At 37.9% G+C, this 23,052-nt stretch overlaps 1 protein-coding gene across 8 annotated transcripts in view; it reads left to right on the top strand.

Moving 5' to 3' along the window:
• ITSN2 (intersectin 2) overlaps positions 1-23,052 on the top strand; it is a 162,195-nt gene that overhangs the window by 89,091 nt on the left and 50,052 nt on the right. For all 8 annotated transcript variants that reach the window (XR_004428488.1, XM_033176418.1, XM_033176421.1 and 5 more), the window contains 9 exons: positions 5,003-5,184; positions 5,495-5,639; positions 9,290-9,495; positions 12,959-13,023; positions 15,471-15,637; positions 17,306-17,351; positions 17,442-17,563; positions 19,333-19,429; positions 19,900-20,091. Coding sequence is in view for 7 of the 8 variants with exons in the window: in XM_033176418.1 (XP_033032309.1) it covers positions 5,003-5,184; positions 5,495-5,639; positions 9,290-9,495; positions 12,959-13,023; positions 15,471-15,637; positions 17,306-17,351; positions 17,442-17,563; positions 19,333-19,429; positions 19,900-20,091 (1,222 nt within the window). In the remaining variant the exon portion in view is untranslated. The remainder of the gene's footprint in view (positions 1-5,002; positions 5,185-5,494; positions 5,640-9,289; positions 9,496-12,958; positions 13,024-15,470; positions 15,638-17,305; positions 17,352-17,441; positions 17,564-19,332; positions 19,430-19,899; positions 20,092-23,052) is intronic.

The raw sequence follows: 23,052 nt of genomic DNA, 5'->3' as shown, positions 1-23,052 counted from the left end.
GTAGACTGCTACCAGCTTTAGCACAGATCTCTTCCACGGTCAGAGAGCCATTCTGGTGGCAGTGACAATAGGAACATAAAGTCAGCTGTGTGTCTTGGGTGCTTGTGTACTCTGCTGAATCGTTAACATAAAGAATTAGTCATGAGTTACTACTGTCAGTCATGAGTTGCCTGATTTGAACAAATTGGTTGATGATGGTGTCATTTACTAAGAGAGGAAAAATCAGAGGGGGAAAATGTAAGTAGAATTACGAGTTCAGTTCTGTATGAGTTTCAGATGTCCAGGCAGTAGTAGTTGGATCTCTAGAGGTACCTAGAGAGATGTCAGGCAGCGGTCTGGACTGAGGATGTAAATCTGGATGTTGCCAGTGTCATGTGATGGTGATGGAAGACGTGAGAGTAGTGGAGCTTATCCAGGGGAGTAGTAATGTGAGAGAGAAGAGGATTGAGGATGCAATTCCTGAGAAACATGAACACTGAAGGAATTATTAGAGGAAGTGGAGACTTAAAAGGAGTGACTAGAGGTAGGAAAAAAAAAAAAAACAGGAGAGTTTAATGTTAGGGAACTTTGAGAGGAGTGATCTGCAAGTGAAATAAAACAAGGACTAAAAAAATTATTATATTAGCAGTAGCACAGGTATTGTTAACCTTGAGGACAGCAGTATCAGTTAAGTGGACTAGTAGAGCAAGAAGCCAGATTTCAATGAGTTGGAATACTTTGGAAGAGATGAAGAGGAGACAGTGAATATGTGAAACTCTTTGAATGAGCTTGTCTTTGAAAGGGAGAAGGAGAGAAGGTAGTAAATAATGAGAAATGTGGATTGAGGGAAGTTTTTTTTTTTAAAGTTGGTTGAAGCTTGAGCAAGTTTAATGGTAGAAAGGATCTGCAGAGAGGAAACAGGTTAATGATAGTGGAAAGAGTGTAAATAACTGATAGAGATTGTTTTTTCTAATTAAAGTATAATTTACATACAGCAAAGTGTACAACCATAAGTATACAGCTCAAAGAATGTGTACACATCTATATATCTGTGAAGCCCCCCTCAGATCAGTGTGTAGAATGTACAGCATCAGGAAGGCACTTCATGTTCCCTGTCAAACCTCCCTGTTCTGACTAATAGATGGAGATGAGGAAGATTGTTGAAAAGACTAGAAGGCTTGAATCTGGAGCCCTGGAAAAGAGTGGTAGAAGGACTAAATACCTTTTCCTTTGTGATTAGAGGGCAGGAGGAAAGGGTGGGAGGGATTATAAGTAAATTTTGCTAAAGTAGAAGATGAAATCAGGTCCAAGGGCTTCCAAATTCCTGGTAAGATAGGAGGCAAGCTCTGATCAACTTAATGGATGAGGGTGTTACAGGAGGTTTCACCGAAAGTGAAAAGGGTGAGAAATTCCACTCAGTCTTGGCCACATTTTCGATGACAAGCTGAAATGTTTTTCTAGCCTTCTAATCTGTTAATGCTATTTTGCTAGCATTAATTAATAAGTAGTTAAGAAGAAGTAATAAGCAGTTTTGCTAGGCCTGTGAGAATTTATGTAAAATGGTCTGTTTAACTCAGAAAGTAAATTGACAACTAAAAATTAATTACAACTATAAATGACAGATATGAAATAGATTAAAATTGACCTCTTACTGAAACAACTTGGCCTAACTACAGAAGAAATGAAGGAGATTTTTCTTCTTGATTAGGTTGAAAACACTAGGAAAAGGTGTTATAGAAATTAATACTTTAAAAAGTTTTTGGCCAGGCACAGGTGCACACCTGTAATCCTGTTAGTTTGCTGGGAATGATGGTTTTAAGCTTCATCCATGTCCAAGACCATACATTTAAATCAGGTACAATGTTGAGCATTTTGCAGCATTGAAATACTTTCATTTGTATAATTCCTCAGGGTTTATTGTATTCTTGTCTTCATTTATATTGCTCTGGCTTAGCTATTTTATTTTATTATTTGTTTATTTTTGAGACTGGGTCTCGATCTGTTACCAAGGCTGGAGTGCAGTGGCACGATCACAGCTAACTACAGCCTCGACCACCTGAGTTCACGCCATCCTCAACCTCTTGAGTAGTGGAGACTATAGGCACACACCACCGCACCTGGCTAAGCTGTTTTTTTTTTGTAGAGATGGAGTCTCACTGTGTTGCCTAGGCTTGTCTCAAACTCCTGGCCTCAAGCAACCGTCTTACGTTGGCTTCCCAAAGTGCTGTGATTATAGGCATGAACCACCATGCCTGGATGGCTTAGCTGTTTGAAACTAGTCTAAACTAGATTTACAGGATAATATTTCATAAGTGTTTCCTTTCGTTCTAACTATTTTAGAACACCATTTTATGGTAGGTACATTACTGTGACAGCATATAGTTTAACCAGAACAGCTCTGGTTTAGGAATTTTCTAAATATTTCATTCATGATGTAATAAAATAGCCAGACATAAAACATTAAAATGAGAATTATTTACCATAAACACAAATGAAGTTTCCCTAATAATCCATTTATTATTAAGCTTTAAGTCTGTTGTTAATCAAATTTAGAATAGTCCATTCAAGTTAACATTTGTTGAGTTTGTAACCATGTGCCTCTGTTGACATACAAAAACGAATAAGGAGACCACAGTCTAGGAAAAGACAGAAATGTATATTACTATACAAAATATAACATGATAAATTTCAATACTAATTGATACGAATAAAGTACTGTGGGAACCCAGAGAATGAAGGAGAAACAACCAAATAGAATTGGGGAAGATTTTCCCCAAGAATAGGATGGAGGAAGGCCTTAAAGGGTTATGCCTTATGTTTGCTTAGTGCTTTACGGTTTCCAAAGTGCTTTCATAAATATACTCAATTTAATTCTGCAAGGAGGGCAGCACAGGCATTTCCCCCCAGATTTGTAGATGACAAAGCACTCTAGATTGCATTCATTATCTTAACGAAGGATAACCAGGTGGCATGGCTAAGACCGAAATGTAGTTCTTTTAACTCTCAAGTCTGTAGTATTTCCTCTAAACCATGTACTATTCTGGGCAGGTGGGAATACCTTAAATAAAAACATTGAGGCGCCGGGTGCGGTGGCTCAAGTCTGTAATCCCAGCACTTTGGGAGGCCGAGACGGGCGGATCACGAGGTCAGGAGATCGAGACCATCCTGGCTAACACGGTGAAACCCCGTCTCTACTAAAAATACAAAAAACTAGCCGGGTGAGGTGGCGGGCGCCTGTAGTCCCAGCTACTCTGGAGGCTGAGGCAGGAGAATAGCATAAACCCGGGAGGTGGAGCTTGCAGTGAGCTGGGGTCTGGCCACTGCACTCCAGCCTGGGTGACAGAGCGAGACTCCGTCTCAAAAAAAAAAAAACCTTGAGGCCTGGGTGTACCAGATGTTTTTAAAGAATGTCATACAACCATTTGCCTAGAATATCGAACAAATGGTAGGAGACGAAGCTAGAAAGGTAAGTTGAAACCTGACAAAGAAACTGCAATTTCAGAGTATTCGAATTCTACACTAAGAAGTTTGAACTTTTTAAGAGCTTTAAACTAGGGAGACAACATCTGCTAAGAGAAAAATCCTAATGGGTCTGAAATGGCTTACCATAGAGTAAAAGGCATCAAGATTGGAAAAAGAGAAGACAGACTGTATTGATTTGCAGAAGACATGATAATCTATGTAAAAAGTCTCATAGAATCTTTTAAGCTACTAGAAGTATTTAAATGAGTTTAGCAAGGTTGCAGAATACAAGATCAATCAAAATCAGTTCTAGTTCTGTATAGAAATGATGACTTCAGAAATTGAAATTTAAAATAACATTTACAATTGCATAAAAATATGAAATACAGATAAAACTGATAAAAGATTTGCAAGACCTGTTTATTGAAAATTACAAAGTTTTATTGAGAAAAATTGAAGTCCTAAATAAATGGAGAGATATATAGGGTTCATGGATTGGAAGATTCAGTATTGATAAGAAGTCAATTATTCTCTTAAGTCCTGTGTAAACAAATTTTTTAGAAAAAGATAAGTCAGTTCTTCTCAATTCTTACACAGACTCAAAGCAATTTTAATCAGAACTTTTAACAGGCAGCCAGGTGCTGTGATCCACACCTATAACCCCAACACTTTGGGAGACCAAAATGGGAGGATTATGTGAGGCCAGGAGTTTGAGATCAACCTGGGCAACAAAGGACCAAGAAGCATAGGGAGAAACACTGTGAGGATGGAGGATGTCACACTGTAGGATGAAAATGTCTGGGAGAAGAAATGAAACTGATAAATCACCTGACATGTTTACCAGTTGGAAAATAGTATTCAGAGAAGATCTTATTGTTCTGTTAGAGAGTTAAAAAAACCTATGTAACAGGAACAGAAAAAACTAAGCCAAAAACAAAAAAAGTAATGATTATAGGAAAATAAAAAGTGTACGAAAAAGGAAATTTAATCAGCAGCATGCTGCATGACTCAGATGTGAAATATTTAAACATAGTCATAATATTATAAACATTGTAATTTAAATAAAGATTAAGATGTAACAGTATTGGTAGAGTAAGAGGCTGCAATGAAAGAGAAGTCAGTCTTCTCTTTTCTATTGGCTTATCTATTGGCCAAAAGCTAATAGATAATGTCTAAAATTGAAAAAATTCAAGAAATAGCAGTATAAATATGTTATTCAGAAATATAAATGGTGATATAGGAGAAGCCAGGAAGAATGGCAGGTTAGGAGTGAAAATCAGGGCATAAGGAGCCATGAGATAGAGGATTATGTTCCTTCATTAGCCATATATAATGCTATTTGTCTTTGTAAAATATTTTCATGTAACTTGGATAAAATTAAAATTTAGAAAGACAACTTTCCAATCACTAGAAATAGTAGCCTGTTAATTTGTAGAAAATGCCTTAACTATTTAGTTAGATGGGCTTAATTCTGAAAATGAGAATACAGTAGTCTTTGTCTCTTTCCATTGTAAATGTGTGAATTTCTAAGCACTGTTAATCCTTCTTTTTATTTCCATAGGTTGATGAAAAAACCATAGGAGAACCTGGTTGGCTTTACGGTAGTTTTCAAGGAAATTTTGGCTGGTTTCCATGCAATTATGTAGAAAAAATGCCGTCAAGTGAAAATGAAAAAGCTGTATCTCCAAAGAAGGCCTTACTTCCTCCTACAGTTTCTTTATCTGCTACCTCAACTTCCTCTGAGTAAGTTTTTAGCTAACAGTAAAGTTTATATAGTTCTGCAAATGTATAAATACTAATAGATAGTGGTGTCAGCCTACTGCTTCATCACAGTATAATCTGGGTTGTACTCTTCAAGAGTCCTTTTTGTTCCAGATTTAATACTGAAATTTAGTAAGTGAAAACATGGGTCAGTAGTTTGTTGATGAATTATTTCTTTTCCCACAAATTGTGTGTAAGCACAGCGTGTATAATATACAAGTTGATAAATTGGTAGTACTTCATTAAGTTCTAAACAATTAAGTATACTTATATCAAAGTGTTATATTTGCAGACCACCTTCTTCAAATCAACCAGCATCAGTGACTGATTATCAAAATGTATCTTTTTCAAACCTAACTGTAAATACATCATGGCAGAAAAAATCAGCCTTCACTCGAACTGTGTCCCCTGGATCTGTGTCACCTGTTCATGGACAGGTATGTTGTCTGTTATTTTTGTGGGCTTTATTCTTTGAATTGGCTCCTGATTCATATAAAATGAAAATTGTGTACAAAGGGACCATTCACTCATTTAGCCAGTTTGTAGCATTCAATTTCTTTCTCATTCACATGTGATGTGAAGTTGAAGAAATGACTATTACTTAGAGGTTTCTCAACAATTTTTTTCTTTTTTTTTTTTTGGGACAGAGTCTTGCTCTGTCACCCATGCTTGAATGCAGTGGCACAATCTCAGCTCACTGCAACTTCCGCCTCCCGGGTTCAAAGGATTCTCCTGCCTCAGCCTCCTGAGTAGCTGGGACTACAGGCGCCTGCCACCACGCCCAGCTAATTTTTGTATTTTTAGTAGAGACGAGGTTTCACCATGTTAGCCAGGCTGGTCTAAAACTCCTGAACCTCAGGTGACCCACCCGCTTTGGCCTCCCAAGGTGCTGGGATCACAGGCGTGAGCCACTGCGCCCGGCCTAGGTTTTTCAACAATTATTTTCCATAATATCAAGTTGCTAGCAGCTAAGGTTTCTAAGCTCAAAATGTTATTTTTACAAATCTCATGATATATTGTTCTTGATTTGTAGTTATTATAAGAAGAAGATAAGAGACTTGGCCTTGAGGTTTTTTTTTTTTTCCTTAAAGTTATTTGGGAACATCAGAACTTTTTAACATATATTTAACCTCTGATTTAGATATAACCACAGCAATAGGGTTACATTAACATTATTTTTTAAAATTGCAGACTTCATCAGAATAAAGTCCTCCAGATTTCACCTTCTCTCAAAACATGCCATGGCATAGGTTCCAGACATTTTATTATGTGCTAGAAATTTAAGGAGAAAATAAGTCAAAAACTACCTGACATTGACACCAGACTGACTCAGTGCCTATAATCCCAGCTCTTTGGGAGTCCAAGATGGGAGGATTGCTTGAGGCCAGGAGTTTGAGATCAGCCTGGGCAATATAGCAAGACCCCATCTCAACAAAAAATTTAAAAATTAGCCAGGCGTAGTGGCATGTACCTGTAGTCCTAGCTACTTGGGAGGTTGAGGTGGGAGGATCACTTCAGCCCAGGAGTTTGAGGTGCAGTGAATTATGATCATATCACTGTACTCCAGCTTGGGCAATAGAGTGAGCCCCTGTCTCTAAAAAAAATTTTAAAAACCAGAAACTCAAACTCGCCATTAAGTAGATGATAATCTAATGAACGTGGCAGACATATAAATAACTGTAAAGCATGAGAAATTCTGTATTAAAGATATCTACAAGGTCTTTAGGGGGTATGCAGAGAAGAGAGCATCTTATTCAATTGGTGAGAATTGGAGCAGCCTTCACAAAGGGCAAGGTATTTGAGTAAGGCCTTCAAAGATAAGATTTCACCAAACAGAGAAGGAAAGTTATTCCCATGAAAGAACATTTTGGGGAAAGTCACCAAGGCATGTTAACACAAGATATTTGCAGGAAACAAGAATTGTGAATAATATGACTGGAGTACAGGATTCGTGGAGAAAGGGTTCAGCGAAGTTGGAGAGAGAGTTGAGGTTTATTTGGGAAGCATTTAATCCTGTGCTAGGCAACTTGGCAGTGGAAAGTCCCTGAAGATTTTTAAGTGTGGAGTTGTTGTGTGTTTTGGAAAGATAATTCTGGCACTAATATAGAGGCTGGATTAGCAGAAGAAAACAACCAATTAAGGAAGGATATTACAATAGCTAAATAACAAGATATGATGGTTTGAACAAGTGCTGTGGTAATTAAGATACAGGAAAGAGGAGATAGATTTAGAAGATTATTAGGAATTGATATAAAATAGATAATCCATTGAATGTGGAGAGTGAGGAAGAAATACGAGTTAAAGGCCGGGCGCGGTGGCTCAAGCCTGTAATCCCAGCACTTTGGGAGGCCGAGATGGGCGGATCACGAGGTCAGGAGATCGAGACCATCCTGGCTAACACAGTGAAACCCCGTCTCTACTAAAAAAAACTACAAAAAACTAGCCGGGCGAGGTGGCGACGCCTGTAGTCCCAGCTACTCGGGAGGCTGAGGCAGGAGAATGGCGTGAACCTGGGAGGCGGAGCTTGCAGTGAGCTGAGATCCGGCCACAGCACTCCAGCCTGGGCGACAGAGCGAGACTCTGTCTCAAAAAAAAAAAAAAAAAAAGAAATACGAGTTAAAGATAATTCTTCAGAGTCTTTAGCTTGAGCAACCAAAAGGTTAGTAGTATCCTTGTCTTTGGTAGACAGTGCAGGAGGAATGGGTTTGGTAGGTTCTAAAAATGATTATGTTTCAGCCAGGCTAAGTTTAAGGTATGTGTATTAGGGACAGCTTTGTAGAAACACCTAGTAGGCAGTTTGATATACAAGTCTGGAGCTCAGGAGATAAAATTACACTGAAAATGTAGGTTTGAGAAGTCATAGACATGATTAAGAGTATTCAGGGAAGTCCTGTGAAACAGTAAGGGAAAAGTGTTGGACAAAAGAGGAGCCATCAATCACCAGAGAGTCAGCCTCAGGAACTACAAGGGTTGATGTTAGCTGTTTAGAGATCAAGAGGAATAAGTGTTTGGAAGAAGCTTTTGGCTTTGATGTTTTTATTATTAAACCTGTCTGGAAGAGGTTCAGTAGTGTGATGAGTGCTGAACCTAAATTAGAAGGGATTGAGGAGTGACATTGGAAAACAAGTTTAAGACTATTATTTAAGGAATTCAGAAGTAGAAGCAAGTAGAGAAGTAGATTGACGAGAAGGACTTAATGTTATAAACTATTTTTAGAAAATAAAAGGGCGGGCCGGGCGCGGTGGCTCAAGCCTGTAATCCCAGCACTTTGGGAGGCCGAGGCGGGCGGATCACGAGGTCAGGAGATCGAGACCATCCTGGCTAACACGGTGAAACCCCGTCTCTACTAAAAAAATACAAAAAACTAGCCGGGCGAGGTGGCGGGCGCCTGTAGTCCCAGCTACTCGGGAGGCTGAGGCAGGAGAATGGCATGAACCCGGGAGGCGGAGCTTGCAGTGAGCTGAGATCCGGCCACTGCACTCCAGCCTGGGCGACAGAACGAGACTCCGTCTCAAAAAAAAAAAAAAAAAAAAAAGAAAATAAAAGGGCGTAATTGAAGACTTGGAGAATAAGTGAAGAGTTTAGCCTTATTAAAAGAACAAAACACTCCTTCCTTTGAGAGAGGAGGGAAAGAAAGAAGAATGAATAGGATAGAGGAAGTTAAGAGAAAATCTGAGAAAAAGTGGGAGCCAAGCATGCCAATTTCCTTCCCTAGTGGAGTAAACGGAATTACATTGCAAGTTGGAAGAGAAAAAAGATTTACAGTAACACTCCTTTTTTATTTGTTCCATGATGTATATTTCATGAATGTATGAATACATTTCTTGAGTACCCATTATTTACCTTCTCTACCAGTGATGTGATGAGGTTTCTTTGAATGGTGGGTTTTCAGTCTGTCTTAACAGAAGGCTAGTCACATAGTTGTCTGTCATGTATAATTTAAAGTCAGTTAGTAGACTAAGGTTATCTTAAGTCACCACCACACCAAACTGGTCTGCTGTTTGAACAGTAAGTATGTTATATACACGAAACAGAAATCATGGTTACCACTGCCTTTTTAAAAATTTTGGTGGTTTTGTATTCACAGGGACAAGTAGTAGAAAACCTAAAAGCACAGGCCCTTTGTTCCTGGACTGCAAAGAAAGATAACCACTTGAACTTCTCAAAACATGACATTATTACTGTCTTGGAGCAGCAAGAAAATTGGTGGTTTGGGGAGGTGCATGGAGGAAGAGGATGGTTTCCAAAATCTTATGTCAAGATTATTCCTGGGAGTGAAGTAAAACGGGAAGAGTAAGCATCTTTATGTGTTTTCATGAGATGTGGATGTTGGTATTTTCACTAATGAGTCAGCCATGGTCTGATTGAGTGTATAATAAAATAACAGTTTGATACTTGAGTTTGAATATCAGAAAGGTAATTCTGGCTGGCCGTAGTGGCTCACACCTGTAATCCCAGCATTTTGGGAAGCCAAGGAAGGCAGATAACTTGAGCCCAGGGGTTTGAGACCAGCCTGGGCGACATGGTAAAACCCTGTCTCTACAACACATACAAAAATTAGCTGGGCCTGGTGGCTCATGCCTGTAGTCCCAGCTACTTGGGAGGCTAAGGTGGGAGAATCGCTTAAGCCCAGGAGGCAGAGGTTGCAGTGAGCCAAGATGGCACCACTGCACTCTAGCCTGGGTGACAGAGTGATACCCTGTATCAAAAGAGAAAAAAGAAAGGTAATTCTTAGGATGAAAAAAGCATACTTCAGATATTTGTTTCGGTTTAGAATGTCTTTCATTCTAGTTATTTCAGATTCATAAAATTTTCAAGCTACTCAAAATTTTAGATCTGTTGCTTTTTAAAATTTGTTTTTGAGACAGGGTCTCACTCTGTTGCCCAGGCTAGAGTGCAGTGGTGGATCATGGCTCACTGCAGCCTTGACCACCCAGCCTTAAGCGATCCTCCCACCTAAGCTTCCCGAGTAGCTGGGACCACAGGTGCATGGTACCACTCTGGCTAATTTTTAAATTATTTGTAGAGATGGGGTTTTGCTCTGTTACCCCTGGCTGTTCTCAAACTCCTGGGCTCAAGCGATCTTCCTGCCTCCACCTCCCAAAGTGCTGGGATTACAGGTGTGAGCCACCTTACCTGGCCATTTCTTTGTACCATAAATCAGTTAGAAAAGTTACCTTTCATTTTCTTTCAAGCATTTCTCCCTTGTCTACTATAAATTGTCAATATTTAAGTAACTCTTTACTAAGGGCCTCCTCTTGGCCAAATTGGGCATTCCCATTTCTGAGTCTCCAAGATTCCTTGAATATAATGTCTCTTACTGCTTATAGCACTCTGCATTATAGTTACTGGTTTTTTTTTTTTTTTAAACCAATGTCCCTTATTAGGCCATAAGCTCCATGAGGTCTTATGATCTAATGTCTTTTTTTATTTGTTCATTTTTCAGTTTCTTCATGCCTGTTCTAATCATAATGCATTGTAGCTGTTCAATCATATTAGCTGAGTGAATGAGGAGAGGCGTGAATGAATGAACAGTCGAATGAATTTTCAAATGAAAACAGCAAAAAACTAGATAGGTTAGGTCTCTGGCCTTTATTTCCTACTCTGTAGGGAGTCAAGTTGTCAAATATAATACAAGGAAATAAGCACTATAGTATAGCTATGGGTAACTGTCTCTTGTGTTTTATATGGAAGTTGGTAGAAAAGCAGTCTGATTTGATGAAAAGATGCTGTTCTTTATCAGTCAAGAGGTTTGAATTTTGGCTCTGCTATTTTTGCCAGGCTGTAAGGAATAACCTACTTAATCTTCAGTTTTTTAATTGATTGAATTAAAATATTAAGCCAAATAATCTTTAAAGATCCTTTCACTGCTAAGTTTCTATGTTTCTGGAAGGTAGTGCTCAGTTTCTAAAAATTTGCTTTTCAGCCTGACATGGAATTTAGGATTGATTGATTGATTTTGAGATGGAGTCTCGCTCTTTTGCCCAGGCTGGAGTACAGTGGCGCAATCATGGCTCATGGCAACCTCCACCTCCTGGGTTTAAGCAATTCTCCTGCCTCAGTCTCCCAAGTAGCTGGGATTACAGGCATCTAACACCACGCCCGGCTAATTTTTTTTTTTTTTAGACAGAGTTTCAATGTTATTGCCCAGGCTGGAGTGCAATGGCCCCATCTCGGCTCATCGCAACCTCCACCTCCCGGGTTCAAGCGATTCTCCTGCCTCAGGCTCCCAAGTAGCTGGGATTACAGGCACGTGCCACCATGCCTGGCTAAGTTTTTTTGTATTTTTAGTAGAGACGGGGTTTCTCCATGTTCGTCGGGCTGGTCTCGAACTCCTGACCTCAGGTGATCCGCCCGCCTTGGCCTCCCAAAGTGCCAGGATTACAGGCGTGAGTCACCGCCCCCAGCCTAATTTTTGTATTTTTATTAGAGACGGGTTTCACTATGTTGGCCAGGCTGGTCTCAAACTCCTGACCTCAGGTGATCTGCCTGCCTTGGCCTCTCAAAGTACTGGGATTACAGGCATGAGCCACCATGCCCACCCCTATTTATTTACTTTTCAAGACAGAGTCTCACTCTGTAGCCCAGGCTGGAATGCAGTGGCACAATCTCAGCTCACTGCAACCTCTGCCTCCTTGGTTTCAAGCGATTCTCCTGCTTCAACCTCCCAATTAACTGGGATTACAGGAATGCATCACCACACGGGCTATTTTTGTATTTTAGTAGAAACAAGGTTTTGCCATGTTGGCCAGGCTGGTGTCAAACTCCTCGCCTCAGGTAATCTGCCCACCTTGGTCTCCCAAAGTGCTGGTATTACAGGTGTGAGCCACCACACCTGGCCGAATTTTGGATTTAGAAGAATGTAATAACGGTAACAACAACCATATATAGATGGAATTTGTATGCATGCACTGTGCTAGGCCCTTTATAGACAATTCCTTTATAGAAACGGTCTTATTTTATGTCCATAACATTTATAGAGAAGAAAACTGAAGCAAAAACAGATTAAGTTTCAATGTTTTAAAGGGTATTTCTTCTAACTTTTCATACAGTTACCAATGTTTTCTAACAGATAAGTCATGTAACTTGAAAACCTGCAATAACGGAGAATTTAGCGTTAAACAAGACAGTCCATTCAGTTGTCACCAGTAGTTGTAATAAGGTTCCTCTTCTGTTTATTTAAAAACTGCCTCACTGTGTAATTTACTCACAGGTCCTGAGGAGCCCTGATGCATCCCACAGGTGTCTAGTTAAACAGGACAGTCTTCCAGATTTTTTGAAAACAGATTCCTGGATTAAAATGGAAATTAATGTTACAGCTGTTCTGAGATAATAAAAACGTTTTATTATTTTTATTTTTTTAACGTAGTGCATTCTAAACAGATAATAAATTTATATATTGCCCTTGTTTTTTCCTACGCTAAACTAAGCCCTGTATGTGCTTACCACTTACCAATTTGGGGGTGTCTTTTAAGTTTCTTTAGAAAGGCGAAATATCTCACATTTGAAAAACTATTTATAAATCATATTGAAATTTAAAAAATATATTTTAAAATGTAGAAGTGTATAATTAGGCTGTTCTTAATCCTGCAGGATGTTCTGTATAAGTCTTCCCAGTTCTGTGTACTAAGACTATATTTAGATTAATTTGAGAAAGCCCTAAAAAATGGACTACTAAAACCTGTGCATCAAATCACCTGTCTTATTTTTGCTTGTATTTGTTTGTTTTATTGTTTTTTGTTTATATATTTGGTAGACCAGAAGCTTTGTATGCAGCTATAAATAAGAAACCTACCTCGGCAGCCTATTCAGTTGGAGAAGGTAAGCTTTTGGCAATTTGTAAATTAGATAGTAATCAATTTAGCTCTTGACTAACTACCTGACTTCACATAGTTGCTATTCTCTCCATTTCTGTGTCTGCAGTATTAAAGTGAGATTAGGAAAATCTGCCCCTATCTATTTCACGTGAATATTGAGAATATAGAAAAAACATGAATGAAAATACTTGGCACTTTAGAAAGGCAGTGCTATGAAAATTCAGCATAGATTGGTTTGATGAATAACATCATAAATAAAAAGTGTTACAGTTATTGATTATAGATGTTTAGGAGGTAAGGACATTTCAATACATTTAGTTGCTTATAAATTTTAATTATAATTTACCATATGAATCATTAAGGAGTACCAAGGTATACTTTATCATAAATATTGCAAATAATTTTTTTCTATATCCCTTTGGGTTGTTTGATTAGTAAATTATTTTGACTTTGTTAATGTGAGGAAAAATGAAAGATTACCCTAATTTCAGATGATATTTTTATTTAATAGTTACATAAATTTATAAATGAAATGTCTAAGTCCATTATAAAGTTAGTTGAATAGCTGAGGTACATTTTATGTTTTGCTAAAAATATCAGTTTGATGTTAAACTGAACAAAATTCAGTATCTATTATGTTGAAGATTCTATGGTAAAGCCTGGAAAGTACAAGGATGAATGACAGTTTCCAAAGTGCTCACAATAGAATGGAGCATACAATTGTGATAAATTCTTTAATGAGCGAAGAAAACCAATTTAGAGTAGGACATATGAATCCACAGAGATGGCAGTATTGCATCATCCTAAACAATAAGCATAGTGACAGAGGAGAATACACTTCTAGACAGAGGGAATGGAGTGAGTCAAGGAATGGGGGAACCACATGTCACCAGTGAAGCTGAATCATAGGTGTACTGTGGAATGAGTGCTCTGAGGTGAGCATAGGAAAGTAGTGAGGAGCATGTTGGAAAGGACCCTACTTTTATCGCAGCGTACCTAAATCTTGTAATCACTTTGAATTTTGTTAAATTAATTGAATAATACTGGGAATGCCAATAGTAAATAATTGGTTGCAAATGGTGTTTCTGATCATCTCCAGTTTATGATATTAAGATCAAATTCCATGTTGGCAAATATAAATAAAACTAGAAAGAAAGAAAAAGGCTTAGAAAACCAAGTCACCAACTGTTCCTTCTAAGTAGTAACAATCACAGAAACAAAAATCAAAGGCAGGCCGGGCGCGGTGGCTCAAGCCTGTAATCCCAGCACTTTGGGAGGCCGAGACGGGCGGATCACGAGGTCAGGAGATCGAGACCATCCTGGCTAACATGGTGAAACCCCGTCTCTACTAAAAAAAAATACAAAAAGCTAGCCGGGCGAGGTGGCGGGCGTCTGTAGTCCCAGCTACTCGGGAGGCTGAGGCAGGAGAATGGCGTGAACCCGGGAGGCGGAGCGTGCAGTGAGCTGAGATCCGGCCACTGCACTCCAGCCCGGGCGACAGAGCAAGACTCCGTCTCAAAAAAAAAAAAAAAAAAAAAAAAAAAAAAAATCAAAGGCAATATAAAAATTTAGATATTTCCCTCGAGGTCATTTTTTGTTTGTTTGTTTGTTTGAGACGGAGTCTCGCCCTCTTCCCCAGGCAGGAGTGCAGTGGTACGATCTGGGCTCACTGCAAGCTCCGCCTCCTGGGTTCACGCCATTCTCCTGCCTCAGCCTCCCAGTGGCTGGGATTACAGGCACTTGCCACCACGCCTGGCTAATTTTTTGTATTTTTAATAGAGACGGGGTTTCACCGTCTTAGCCAGGATGGTCTCAATCTCCTGACCTGGTGATCCGCCCACCTCAGCCTCTCAAAGTGCTGGAATTACAGGTGTGAGCCACCACGCCCGGCCGAGGTCGTTTGTTAACAAGTATTTATCAAGCATCTACTCCGAGTCAAGTACTGTGCTAGAAACTGGGTCATCATGATGGAACTTGGCTTCTAGTACTGCTGTCTTCTGGATATTGAGTATTTCCATAACTGTGTACTTAAAAGAATTAAAGAGAAAATAGTGTAGCAGATTAAAATGTTTCTTGTATAAAAATGTTAAAAAATATATTTTCCTATCTTGACTCCATTATCTAAATAACTGAGTGACTTAATCTCACTAAGCTTCGATATCTTTATCTATAGAGATACTAATATCTGTTTGTAGTTTTGGGTAATTCTTTGTGATAAGAAATAATTGAGAATAAAGGAAACTCTATAAAGTTTTATGTTAAGTTAAATAACTTTTTTCTAAGGTATTAAATAATTGCTTCATCCTTTACATCTTTTTATATTAGGTTTCCTGAAGGCACAAGGTCTTTCACAGCAAACTTATACAATGTCTTGGAAAATAACCTAATTTCTTTTTCACTTCTGTAATCTTAAAACCAGAATCTGCTTTTTTTTAACTTTATTCCCTACAGAATATATTGCACTTTATCCATATTCAAGTGTGGAACCTGGAGATTTGACTTTCACAGAAGGTGAAGAAATATTGGTGACCCAGAAAGATGGAGAGTGGTGGACAGGAAGTATTGGAGATAGAAGTGGAATTTTTCCATCAAACTATGTCAAACCAAAGGATCAAGAGGTATTTTGGTATTAAAATAAAATCAACCCATCTGGTTAATCAGGTTTATACTTAAATTATTTTGGTATTAAAAATAAAATCAACCTGTTCTTGTTAATCAAGATTTATACTTAAAACAGAGATCATGTTTATGGTTTTGATCAGTGGTAGGTACAAATTTTCTAAAATTTTCCCTGGAAATCTTTAATTTTATCATTGGCAAAAAATCCTGTCAGCTGTTTTCCTTGAAGGGACAGGCTTATTTCATTTTTGTTTGCTAAATCCCAAGTCTAAATAGTTTTCTATTGGTTCTTTGAAGTAAAAATGTTGTTCCATGAAAAACCTAGTTGAGTGCACAATTTAGTCACACAAATGCTTTCCTTAAGACAACCATCGTACTTTAGTATGCAGCACAGATATTTTAGGCACACTTCTGTTTACTCACACAGAATTTTTAAAAGGTATGGACTTGAAGATTAAGATTTAATAAAATTTTTGCTGCTTCATTAAAGACATTGTTAAGTGAAACTGGCTTTGTTTTAGTTGGAGTGCATGGCAGTAAAGAACACTACTGTAACTTCAGTGTCATTCGGTGCCACTACTGTGATTCACACTAAAGCACCAATGATTTTACCCACCATTGTAAATGTCAACACAATGAAGAAGACAAATAATGTCTTAGTATTTTTATGAAAATAGTTTTTATCCCACGGACCCCTGAAAGAGGCTCAAGGACTGTTTCCAGGTTCTAAAAACCACATGCTGAGAGCCATTGGTGTAGTAGAATCAGACTACCTGGGTTGACTCTCAGCTGTACCACTTAGAGGCTCAGTGACCTTGGACAAGTTACTGTACCTTTCTGTGCCTCAGTTTCCTTCTCTGTAAAATGGAGATAATCATAATTACTTAATAGTGTTATTGTGAAAATTAAATAGCAGAATATATGGAACCTCTTAGAGCAGTGTCTGTTACACAGTACTCAGAAAATGTTAGCTTTTAACTACCATCCACTCTGCTTAATACTTGTACTGCAGCTATGTTCACTAACAGAACAAAATTCTTTTTAATCCCATCCCTTTTGTTGTTCGAATTCCTATGAAGAGGAAATGTGGTTGGGCCAGTTTATCCTTTAAAGTGAAACAGAAGTAATAGTTGCTACACAGGATAGAGGTTTTTTGTTCTTAGGTCAGATTCAGTCAGTTTGGGGGGAACATGGTAAAATAAATAAATAAAAATAAAAATATTGTCTCCTGTTCATCAAGATCCATAGATAAGTCAGGATCCCTTAGAGAAAGCAGGAGCAAAATAACATATACCTTGACATATCCAGGACACATATATTGTGCATAGTGGGCATTGGTGCTAACACCATTGATGAATGGGGTGCATTTGGCCTGGAGGGTCATGTTTAATATTTAAGTTTCAGAAAACAAGCTCTTCCTGTTGAGTCAGTGGTTGACGACATCAGCCACTTGTATATAATGTATTACATTAGCAGACCAGATCTCCTCATAAGTGTTGGATTTTTCACTTATTTGTTAATACTGCATGAGGTTCATTGTCGTTTTCATCTTCATTTAAGGAAAAAGGAATGCGGGGAATTTGAAATCTCTAATTCCCATTAACCTTTGTACTTTTACTTCTGGATTGTTGGAAATAATAAAACAATATGGTATCTTTTCCTTGTAGAGTTTTGGGAGTGCTAGCAAGTCTGGAGCATCAAATAAAAAACCTGGTATGTATAGTAACAGTCTTACAAAAATTACTGAAGTGTTTGCTCTGTTGCAATCTTGAATTCATAGTTTCTTGTTTGTCTTCTTTTCAGAGATTGCTCAGGTAACTTCAGCATATGTTGCTTCTGGTTCTGAACAACTTAGCCTTGCACCAGGACAGTTAATATTAATTCTAAAGAAAAATACAAGTGGGTGGTGGCAAGGAGAGTTACAGGTAATATTCATTAAATAGCATCTATAAATTTTATTATAAAAGTATTGCATGCTCCATAAAAAAGATAAAATTAATAAAAATTTTTAGATCACCCATAATCATTCCACTTAGAGGTAATCAATATCAATATTTTACTGCATTATATTTCCTTTAGTCTTTTGTGTGTACATTTTTAGCGCAGTTGAGTTGATGTTATAAGTAACAATTTAAGGAGTAATTTTCTCCAAAGACATAATTGTTTTCCAATAGTGCATTCCTTTATAATTCAAAGATCACGTTCTTAAAGGAAAGCACAACATCATCTTTCTCTGGGCTAGTCCCAGGCTTGCAGTATAGCCTCTCGGAGAAAGACATGATCTAGGTGGTGCTGAGAAAATACTACTAATTGGGCTGTCCGCTAGTGGTCTTAGGTTTTTGAAACAGCAGTGCAAGGAAAAACAATATGGACATAGATGAACCTGGTTTTTTCCCTAAAATGTTAACAGTTATTGCATATGTTTTGATACAGGAAAAGGGTTCTTCTCTCACTTCTAAAATTTCCTTACTAGTTAAAACTAAAAAGCATTTGAGGGATTGAAAGATGACAAGAGATATAATAACTATTTTTATGAGTGATATATAATTGTAATATGGAGGATAAACATAGCTTCATTCTTGCAAATCAGGAGTCTTAGGATTCCTAAAGAAAAATGGGGGCTCAAATGTAATACCTTCTTGAATAACCCCCTGAAATTCCACCTTCTGATTTACTTTGAAGATGGACTGAACTAAGTGGGAAACATGACTATTTACAAATTTTACTTATGACCTCCTGATTAATTATTAACAAAGCTCCAAGAAGTATTTGTAGTCGGCTGCACCATTTTAAGGGTTGACTTGAACTTATTAGGAGAACTCTAGAAATGTCTTTTTAGAATATAAATATTTTTGTGAAATACTCAGAGAACTCCGAGCCTGAACACAGACTTCTGCAGATGCTGTTTTCAGCAGCAGTTTGAGATGCATGTTTTAGGGTGTCTTCCAGTTGTTTAATGTTAACTTGAAAGGCTAATGCTGAGTGTGAGGCCCCCAAGACCATGCTCATATCTGAAACCAGTTCCAAGCTTGGGGGTCTCCAAGACTACTGTCAATTTCTGTAATTCATTAGAAGGACTTTACAGAACTCACTACAGCTGTTACACTCATGTTACAGTTTATTGCCAAGTTACAGCCAAGTTGAGAGACACATGGGGCAGAGTGCAGTTTACAGCCAAGTTAAGAGACACATGGGGCAGAGTGCAGTAGAGTTCCAAAAACAGAGCTTCCAGTTGTCCGCTCCTGGTGGAGTCGTGAACAGTATTAACTCCTCCTGGCAATGATGTGTGACAGTACACACATAGTATTGCCAATTAGCAAAGCCTTGGTGTCCAGAGTTTTGACTGGGGTTCCTCACATAGATATAATTGATTGCCCATTTGGCTGAACTCAGTCTCCATCCCCTACCAAGGTAGAGCTGATACTGCATGACCCAAAGCACCCACCATGCATCACATTGTTAAGATTTGGCATGGCCCAGCACCCACAGGTAAACTAAGACACTCTTACCAGTCAGGATAGTCTAAGGATTTAGAGATTACTTCCAAGGAGCTGAGGGCAAAGACCAGACCTCTCTTTAGGCAAGATTAAATTATTTACTACACATTTATGGTTTTTCTAATTTTTAAGTTATGTCTCAATGATTGTTTTTAATCTCATCTTTCAATTGTATATTTCTTTTGCTAATTTTATAGGCCAGAGGAAAAAAGCGACAGAAAGGATGGTTTCCTGCCAGTCATGTTAAACTTTTGGGTCCAAGTAGTGAAAGAGCCACACCTGCCTTTCATCCTGGTATGGAAGTGGGTTAATTTGTATTTCATTTTAGAGGAGTTTGTTCAAACTCAGCAACTTCTTAGATTAGCTCACTGTTTGCAAAACATGAAAAATGTGTTCTTTCTGCTTAAAAGTAACATGCCACTGAGAATTTTCTTTCTGAAAAGTTCAGTGTAGGAACAGCCACCTTATTCACTGATACTTGAACCACTTCAACTCCTTGAAATCTTTCAATGTGAAATTGTTACACCATCATACTTAAAGTGAAGTACTTCACTTGCATTGTTAACTGTAGTTGGGAAGTTCTTGTTTTTGTAAGACCAGGAATAGGGGAAGGAGGGTGAGAAAGAGAGCAGTTCAAGGGAAATTTTAGCCTAATTTTAATATTTAATATTAAAATAATTTAAATCCTAGGGAGATTTCAAATGATTGACCCTTGAAGAAATAATTAATTTGTTTAATGTGTTATTTTGTTATTCTTGTGATAGTATGTCAGGTGATTGCTATGTATGACTATGCAGCGAATAATGAAGATGAGCTCAGTTTCTCCAAGGGACAACTCATTAATGTTATGAACAAAGATGATCCTGATTGGTGGCAAGGAGAGATCAATGGGGTGACTGGTCTCTTTCCTTCAAACTACGTTAAGATGACAACAGACTCAGATCCAAGTCAACAGTGTGAGTAATATTAAATTATTTACCTCTCACCTATGAAACTTTAATATACAGCACTGCATTTATTCCTTTTCTGGATTAGATCCTAAACTCAGCATTCACAGCAATGCAGATTAGTGTTTAAAGTGAGAAGAAACAAAAGGAAACTTTTTATAAGGTCAGAAGTTATACAGCTTTATTTTAAATACTTGCTAGCTCCAGACCTTAGTATTAGACTTAATCTGAAAGAATATATAATTTTTCCTACGAGTCCTTTGGTATGACTGCCATCTATACTGCAGCTTCTTTTCACCATCTTCCTCTTTTTCAGTGTCCCATGTTCTTTTTTGGTTTAATAAAAAGTCGCTAGTGTCTGGGCACAGTGACTCACACCCATAATCCCAGCACTTTGGAAGGCCATGGTGTGCAAGATTCCTTAAGCCCAGGAGTTGGAGACTAGCCTAGGCAACATGGCGAGACCCTATGTCGACAAAAAATACCAAAATTAGCTGGGTGTGGTGGCATGTGCTTGTAGTCTCAGCTACTTGGGAGGCTGAGGTGGGAGGATCTCTTGAACCCAGGAGGTCAAGGCTGCAGTAAGTCATGATCACACATACTGCACTCCTGCCTGGGCAGCAGAGAGAAACCCTGTCTCAACGGGAAAAAAAAAAAGTAGGTAGCATTTACCCTATTCACCTATTCAAAATTACTCTTTTAGCGTACAGAAGCTGTTAAATTTCCAACCACGTCTCATTTATTTCTCGCTGTTTACATATCATCCATGTTGGAAGAAAATTAAAAATTAAATATTTATGACTGTTGCAGAATTCTTGTCAGGTGATTCTTTAGATAGCCACCTTTTTCCACAAGGGATGTATAAATCAAGGTCTGTTTCATTATTTTCAGAACAGTGGTCCAGATCTCGAAGTGTGAAGTTTGGTATTATATAAAATCATCTCTCTGTATTTACCTAGCCATTCTTTTGATTGACAATAAATACAGCATTAGTAATCAATTAGGAAATAAATAGTACTTGGAAATAACTTTTTACCTTTATGAAACGATTGTCACTTTTTCCCACTCTTTTTTAGTTTTATTTTTAAAATATCTCATGACATATGTTTTATGAAATGTAAAATACTTAGCCTTTCATTTAAATTCAGTTGCTGAGAATATATAAATGGTAACCCAAATGAAACTGAGATACACTTGTGATTCAGTATAAGGATTATGAATTTATACCATATCTATAATGTTGTGCATTATTTTCACTTTAGAGCTTATAAAGATAGTTCTGACCCTGGGAGAAACCTTCCCTTTAGATAAAGCAACTAAGTTTCCCAACTTGGAGATGGGAGGAATCCAGTTTTTTGTGATTTGAATATTCCCAAAAATATTACAGAGTTTCAGAAGTGATGAAGAAAATTGTAACTTGGGTTGCCTAATAAATGATCATTTTTAAGCTCTGCTGATGGTTTGGCAGTTCACAGTGATTAATTAGAAACCAGTTTGTCTAATTAGCTGTGGCATCTTTCTTGGTGTTGAGAATGGAAAATACTTTTCAGACCTACTGGGTCTGGAAGATCTTTGGCTAGTGATCCCTGAAGGCATGCCAGTGTGTCAGTACATTTGACTTTTATAGCATCTATGAACTAAAGTTAGGTTTTTCAAATATGTTGTTGTTGTTTGAAACACTTTTTCCAATTAAGTCTCATCTAAGAGGGAATATAAAGAACAGATAAAAGCCGTTTGAAAGGAAGGACAGGACTGTGGCCCCATGTCTTATACCTTTCCCCTGCCTATTTTATGAAGGTCCTTTCAGTTTCCCCTCTGCAGATAATTTGAAAATTACTCTGAAGAAATCTAGTTCAAGGCAGTAACAATCTTCTTGGAAAGTAACTTTCCCAGAGAGTTGAGTGACAATTTTTTATTCCAAAAAGAAGCAGCATAGTTTCTGGTTGTCAGTAAATGTTTAATACACTAATGATACAGAAAATAGATTGATATCATCTGTTAGTTATTAGTTATTCAAGGACACATTTGTCATGGAAATTACTTTTGCCCAGGGAATGCTTTGTTTACTATTGATTAGTATGGGTAGAACTGGCAGAGCCTTAGTCCACCTGTAGATGAGAGAGATATCCAGTCTAAATGGCGCTATCCAGTAGAATTTTATCTAATACAGAAAATAGTCTGTATCTCCACTCTCCAATACAATGGCCACTAGTCACTTGATTGTTTGGAGTGTGGCTAATATGACTGAGAAACTCAATTTTTAATTTAATTTAACTTTAATTTTAAGCTGAAAAGCCATTTGTGGCCTATGGCTACTGTGTTAGCGCACTTCTAGAAGACAACCAACTGTAATGCAAACCCTCCCTGAAATAAAACATGGAAGTAGCAGGGCTGGGCACAGTGGCGCACACCTGTAATCCCAACACTTTGGGAGGCTGAGGCAGGAAGATCGTTTGATTGTCAATATAGGGAGACCTCATCTCTACAGAAAATTTTTTAAAAATTAGCTGAGTGTGGTGGCACATGCCTATAGTCCCAGCAGCCTGGGAGGCTGAGGTGGGAGGCTGCAGTAAGCCATGGTCATGTCACTGTACTCCAGCCTGGGTAACAGAATGAGATCCTATCTCAAAGCAAACAAACAAGGAAATATTGAAAGATTAAAATAAGAAAAAGAGTAATTGTCTTTCAGTCATTATTGACCTACACAATGATTTTATAGCTCCGATGTACTTCAGATTTTACTTTTTTATGGGGTTTTTGGATTTTATGTTAACATTCTTCCCACTGTTCATTTAAGAAATTCATCATTTGGTATTATTTGAGTGTCTACTCTGTACTGACTAGGAGTACTGGGAATACAAACAAGAAAAGACAATCCATTCTCTGAAGTAGCTTTAGAGGTTAGTGAGGAACAACATTCAGATAAATATAACAATTGCTGAAATGAATATTTATACAAATATGTTTTGG

This window comes from Trachypithecus francoisi, unplaced genomic scaffold (assembly GCF_009764315.1).
Source record: "Trachypithecus francoisi isolate TF-2019V2 unplaced genomic scaffold, Tfra_2.0 Lachesis_group17, whole genome shotgun sequence".
Taxonomy (NCBI): Eukaryota; Metazoa; Chordata; class Mammalia; order Primates; family Cercopithecidae; genus Trachypithecus; species Trachypithecus francoisi.
The sequence above is the reverse complement of the archived record's forward strand: the minus strand, read 5'-3'. Positions and strand labels throughout refer to the sequence as shown.